The 7,225-nt window shown below is 38.3% G+C and overlaps 1 protein-coding gene across 1 annotated transcript; it reads right to left on the reverse strand.

The window, feature by feature from the left end:
* Positions 1-347: 347 nt before the first annotated feature.
* Positions 348-4,964, reverse strand: LOC141649400 (uncharacterized). The gene is made up of 5 exons (XM_074458092.1): positions 4,019-4,964; positions 3,737-3,931; positions 1,371-3,600; positions 1,267-1,300; positions 348-1,205 (listed from the first exon to the last, which is right to left on the reverse strand). The coding sequence occupies exons 1-5, from the start codon at positions 4,962-4,964 to the stop codon at positions 348-350; spliced, it is 4,263 nt and encodes a 1,420-aa protein (XP_074314193.1).
* Between the last annotated feature and the right edge of the window lie 2,261 nt (positions 4,965-7,225).

Genomic DNA, 7,225 nt, shown 5'->3' on the forward strand with positions numbered 1-7,225 from the left:
ATTAGCATCAATAAGAAGTCTTATGTTGATAAGATTCATGACTAGTTCAATTAAATTGAACATATTTGATTGATTTCATTTGCTTCCGCTGCCGGATCAATTAAATGAGTAATGATGTATAACACTTCATATAATTTGAGTATGATGAGTTGTTTTCAAAATCGAACTTAAGTAATCTTTACCAAGTAAGCCATAAAGATTACCCTTAAGTGCTTGCAGAAGCATTAAGGAAGTAAAGCAAAGTGTTTATGATGCAATTTTTTTTTTGTGTAATGTGAGTATATTATATATCAAAAACTAAAATAATAGTTACAAGAGGTGTAGGGATCGAATCCCAATACAAACAATCAAATCACTCCCATAGACTGCAACCAACCACAAACTGGTTGATCAGCTACATTTCCACACTTCAGCTTAATTCTCCTCCTTACATCTTCCTCTATACGTGGTGCAACAAGCTCAGGCCTCATTAGACAATCATTAACTCTAGCATTATTCCTTTGATACCATATAGAGTATGTAAACGCATTGAACATAGCTACCTTCACCTTCCACTGAATACTATCTCTCTGAGTTGCTATCAGATCATTAACCGTAGGGAAACAGCCACCATACCATTGTACTAAACAGGATTGAATTTTGATAGCATACACACAGGTAGTAAACATATGCTCCACTGTTTCAGGCTGCAACTGACAGAGCAGGCAAAGATCATCAGTACAGCATCCAAACCTCACTAGTTTGCTCTTCACATTCATGCCCTCTTGCATTCTAAGCCATGTAGTCATAGAATGCTTAGGAATATTCCAATTACTCCATACAATTGCAGGCCAGTCAAGTTGAATGTGATCAGGGGAGAGCCAATCATATCCACTCCTTATAGAATACCCTTTAGGACTCACAGTCCAGCTGCCATCTGCATAACCAGTTTTAAGTTTTTCTTTTACTTTGCAAATATTCTTCCACACCCAGGTAGCATCAGTAGGAGGAGTATAGCAATGCCAGTCATGATCCTTGATATAAACATCACTAACCCATTTGATCCATAGTCTATCTGCTTTACAATAAATCCAATCAACCAGCTTGTCCACAATGGCTATATTCCAACTATCAGCTCTTCTAATCCCCAAACCACCTTCCTTTTTAGGCAAAGTAACCTTATCCCAGGCTACTAGTGGAACTCTATGGTATTCAAAGGAGCCATCCTATAAGTAGTTCCTACAGATTGCCATGATGTTGTTTATAATGCTCTTGGGAATTATGAACATTTGGGCCCAATAATTCTGAAGGGTATTCAGCACTGCATTGATAAGAGTCACCATGCCAGCATAGGATAATTTTTTTGCTCCCAATCCCCGTATCCTAGCTACCATTTTTCAGTAAGAGCACTGCATTCAGTCTTTGTAAGCCTTCCTGCCTTGATAGGCACTCCCAAGTATCTGAATGGCATTGTACCTTCCCTGAAGCCAGTCACCATTTTTATCCCTTCCTTTATATCATCATCAACTCCATTAAAGAAGATTTCAGACTTAGCATTATTCATTGCTAGACCTGAAGCCTTAGAGAATGAGGAGAAGGCCCTCATAAGCAACCAGATAGACTGAGGTTTTCCTTTACAAAAAAGCAATAAATCATCTGCAAACATGAGATGGGTTAGCTTCAAGTTCTTGCATAAGGGGTGATACTGGAATGGCCATCTGTCAGTGGCAAATTTAATCAGCCTGGTTAAGTACTCCATACAGATAGTGAAAAGAAGTGGGGATATTGGGTCCCCCTGCCTCAAACCCCTTTGTCCTTTAAAGTACCCAAAGTTACTCCCATTCAGGGATAGAGTGAAGGTGGTAGATCTTACACATTGCATCACCAGCTGAATAAAGTGAGCTGGAAATTTAAGCCCATGAAGCATTTGTTCTACAAAATCCCACTCAATTGTATCATAAGCTTTCTGCAAATCTATCTTGAACAAGCATCTTGGAGTCACTGCTTTCCTTGCATACAGATGGACAATATCTTGGCATATGAGTACATTCTCAATGATAGACCTGCCTTTAATAAAAGCTCCTTGGTTCTCATGGATGATATCAGGTAGAACCATGGCTAGTCTGTTGCACAACAGTTTGGAAATCACCTTATAAACCATATTACAACAAGCTATTGGTCTAAAATGGCTCACAGTAGTAGGTCTATCACACTTAGGAATGAGGGTGATATTAGTAGCATTAATCTGATTAAGCATTCTTCCAGAAATAAAGAACTCCATAATGGCATTACAAACATCATCCCCAACAATGTCCCATGAATCTCTGAAGAATCCACTAGTATACCCATCAGGCCCTGGTGCTTTATCTATAGGGATAGCAAACACCACCCCTTTTATTTCTTCTTTAGTAACAGGAGCTAATAAAGAAGCTATATGATTCTCATTGCAAAAAGGACCTGTCTGCAAGACCACACTTCTCACTTGTTCAGTCCCCTTCTGGCTACCCATCAATCCCTGATAAAAGTTCAGGAAAGCTCTCTGAATACTGATGGTATCAGTACAGAGATTACCCTTCTGGTCCTCAATTTGCACAATTTTGTTTCTCAGGCAGCGTGACTTAATGGCAGAGTGAAAGTAAGCTGTGTTGCTGTCCCCTTCATTGAGCCACTGAGCCTTTGCTTTCTGCTGCAGAAAACTATCCCTTGCTTTAGACCAATATTTCACCTCATCCAAGGCCTGCAATTCAAGAGCTATGAGGTCAGTTCTATCATAATCATCCTCTATTTGCAATTGGACATTCTCCAGGTTGACAATAGCTTGATTGGCTCTGAGTTCAACATCAGAAAAACATTTTCTGTTCATTTTCCTAAGTTCTCCCTTTAGAGCTTTCAATTTCTTCACCACCCCAAACATTTTAGTACCTATGATTTGCTGACTCCAAGTGTGTTGTACAATCTCAAGGAATTCAGGTGCACTACCCCACATATTAAAATACTTGAAGCTAGTATTCCTTCTACCATCCAGTCTAGTATTCCTGACAATACAAGGGGTATGGTCCATAATTCCCTCAGGGTGGAAATGAGCATTCATATCAGGAAATTCATCTAACCAATCTTGATTGATCAGGAATCTATCAAGCCTGCTATATTTCCTGTGATCAGGATCCTGTTTATTTGTCCATGTGAAATATGCTCCTGTAGCATGGATATCAGTCATCCCACAATCAGCTAGGCAATCAACAAAAGCTTCCATATCCTCCTGTTTAGTAGCAACACCCAGTCTCTCATCAGGTGACAGAACTGTGTTAAAATCACCAGCAATTGCCCAAGGAGTACAGGGCCTAGCAAAAGTCCTAAGTTTATCCCACAAATCCAATCTCTCCGAGCCCTCATTAAAAGCATAAACAAAAGTAAGGAGGAAACTTTTCTGAGTAGCTTTCACAATAACTTTGGAGTGAATAAATTGAGGATCATATTGAATAATTTGAACCTCAAAAATGTTTGGCCTCCATAATAACCATACCCTTCCTCCTTTATGCAAGCTACAATTGGTTGTGACACTCCACCCCTCAAGCATATTATGAGCTATATTACCTACATTAACACCATTTATTTTTGTTTCTAACAAACCAAATAAACAAGCTTCATTATTCTGAATAAAACTTCTAACAATCTTTTGCTTATTTACACTATTCATACCACGAACGTTCCAAAACCCTATATTATTCATTATGGGAAGAATTAATTTTTGGGTCACCAATATCCTCTACTTGAATTCCCACATCATCTAACTCCTCATCAGTAATATCTGTAACCTCAACCACCTGATTATCATCACCAGAAACAGCAGGATCAGAATCTGGTACTCCTGCAGCTGCTTCTGGTATAGTTGGTGATTTAGGAGTACCTGCAGTAGCTGCTGATTCAGGTGCTGGCTCCTTCACACGAGGGACTACCACAGTCAAAGCAGGAAACTATTTATCAGATATAGCAGGGTTCCTCCCACTGGTTTTAGGGATTGGTCTCCAAACTTTCCTACCAACTGGCTTGGCCTGAACCTGCCTGTGCTGATCCCTTCTGCAATTCTTACCTTCATGCCCTAGTCCCTTACATTTTTCACACAAAATTGGTTTCCACTCATATTCAACCTTTAGCTGAACAATTTGCCCATTCTCATCTCTAAACTTAACTGCTGAAGGGAAAGCTTGCCCTACCTTCAACTCAACCATTGTCCTAGCAAAGCCTAGCCTCGTTTTCTCCACTGTTGCAGCATCAGACTTTACATATGGGCCAACCAGTCCAGCAATGGCAGGTAAACATGACCCCCAGAATTTGAGAGGCAAGCCATGAATACGAATCCATGCTGGAACCACTTTCACTTCTTTCTTTAAAAGATCAACATTCTCCTGCCAAGGCTTCACTATCAACGGTTTGTTATCAAACATATGATAACCAGCATTCAGCACTTCCTCCTTATCCTTCATTTCCTTAAATCTCACCAAGAATATACCATTAGGTAAGAAGGAAATCTTGTCAATACCATGACGCCCCCATATTCTATGCACGTATCCCTGCACCACCTCCCACGGTGGATTAGCTCCTAACACAAAACAATAGACAGCCTGATTCCAATAGGCAATTTCTTCACTGACATCTTCATTTGTGAATTGTAACAACTCATCCATTTCAGTGTCATTATTCTCATCGTTACTATCAACTGTCTGAACTACTACAGAATTCTTACCATTCTTTTTACCTCTCTTGGTCACCCATTGTATGCTTGCATCCGGATTCTCCTCATCCTCAAAGGATAGTCCAGGGACAGGATTAACTTCATGCATGGGTTTTGTACGTAACACGTCTTCCTCATCTGGTCCCTTCTTCTTCTCACTTCCTGTCCTTCCATCACTTTCTTTTACCACTTCATTACTACTAGTACTATTTCTATGCTTTTTTGGAGATTTTGATGATGTAGAACGAGCCATAATCAATGAAAATTACTGCCCTAGATGATGAAGATTGATCACTTATTTATGATGCAATTTTGTGTAAGGATGTTACACAAGTAACAATTGACAATTGAGATTGCACATGGTTTCTGACAAAACCATAATCAAAACACATTAGGATGATTAAGATACCATTGTGGCTATGTTAATTAAGAAATAGATTTTCTAGAATCGTTCTAGGCAATAAAGAACAATGAGAAATGTTTACAACGGAAATTGAGTACACTTGCAATCATGAGATATGCAAGAGGATGAGTCCCGCACATCGTGAAAAAAAGTGGGAGCTATTCTTAGGCTAGAGGGCCTATGTCTTGATTGGATCTCGACACGTACTCAGAGAATTTTGTGATGCAAATGTATACATTACAAAGGAAAACGAATATGTAGTAAGGTTGAATAAGGTACAAGAAGTTGATAAAACCTACTAACCAAAGCCTTCTCATAGGCTTAACATGATAAGTCATGTCATTTCAATTAAATTGAGATGAACAACTACATTCAAGATCAAATTAGATTATAGAACATGAAATAGTAATCAGGCATTGACTATTCATATGTGATAATCACATTTGTCGTTCGAGTTTTACTTTAAAACTCTTTTGTTATACTTTGTTACATCCAAACGGGTTGTAGAGACGACATTGAACCCCGTTAAAGTGAACCCGGATTAACATAGTATTAGCCCATAGTCGCTTGTATGAGGTGACGTCTCGAAGTGACTAGAGTGTGATGCGATTGATGGCAAGTTCAAGTGCCATAGAGTCATGTGAGATGACTAGTCGATCACATAGGCAGACTGTTAGGAACACTTTGTCGGGCGGTGACCGCTTATAGAGTTCTGGCAAATTTATATAGCCTGGTCGTGGCAAGAGCTACTATAATATTCTAATGAGTCGATTCTTTTGACTAAAGACTATTCGTCTAAGATGGCACAGTTTCAGATTAACTTTGATTTGTGTTACTACGACCTTCGTAAATGGGGTCAAATGGGCATATTTTGGGTTATGATGGCTGTGGCTAGTCGAAGGGAATAAGTGCGATAGGAATTGTCCACCCCCTTGTCAGGGTTAAAACAATATCTCAGGGCCACTCGAGGAGTAATGAACTGGAAATGCGTGGCCACGCTCGGAAGGTATCCATGGTGGATAAATTCCGGTCAATCAGTTATTCTCCAGATCGAGGAAACCACTCTCGATATGATCACTTGCAAGTACGACCCGAAAGACACCTTGCATTGAGTGGGAGATAGTAATAGGACAAGAGAATTGGTGACGCACACTTGTCGAGGACAAGTGGGAGATTGTTGGGAAATGTGTCCTCAATAATGGTGTGATCACATGATTTAAATATCATTATTAAATCTCATTACAAGAATACGGAAGGGATGATACATAATATATATAGTCAACTGATCCACACTTATCGGTAATGATTGGCTGGCTAGAGTTTGACATTACTGTCGTGCGATGGTGGTGATCAGTTGATCCCTTGAGGTCACACCTAAAGGACGATTCCCTTAATTGAAAAGGTTAATTAATTGTATACCGATACAGATTAATTAATTCCTTAAAATTAAACAATTCAATTTGTGAGAGAGAATATTGATATCTTATTGTAATGGGATTAAATAAGATTTATTTTAGTAAATAAAATGCTTTATTACTAAAATTGTTTATTGTTTGAGAAACAATAAAGATAAGAATGAATGGTTGATTATAATTATAAGATATTGTGAATTATAATTATATGACCCATTTTATTTATGTGATCAAGTATCACTAGTCAATTTGTTGAATGTAATTTAATTAATTTATAAAATGATATTTATGTGATAAATATGCATTTAATTAATTAGTAACATGTATCATACTACATGTGACATATTGTGTGACAAATGACAAATTGACAAAAATAAAATGGTAGTCCATTTTATAAAGATGGACCGAAATAAGAGTGTAAAGGGAGTTAGTGGGTGAATTATTTTATGAGATAAAATTAGCTAATGATCACTAACCTACTACTAGCCTTACAAGCCTAAGGTATAGAAAAGAACAAAAAGAAAAGTGAAGGACCAATATTGGTCCCTTTTGCCTCACCCAAACCGTGTGGCCTCTCTACTAATGAGAGGGCTTTTGTTCTTTTATGAAAAACACACTCTACCATTCAAAACACATGCAAAAGTTCATGAATTATTTCTCTCTTTAATCTTCATCAAAAAGGATGAATTTTTGATTCAA

This window comes from Silene latifolia, chromosome 3 (genome assembly GCF_048544455.1).
Source record: "Silene latifolia isolate original U9 population chromosome 3, ASM4854445v1, whole genome shotgun sequence".
Classification (NCBI taxonomy): Eukaryota; Viridiplantae; Streptophyta; class Magnoliopsida; order Caryophyllales; family Caryophyllaceae; genus Silene; species Silene latifolia.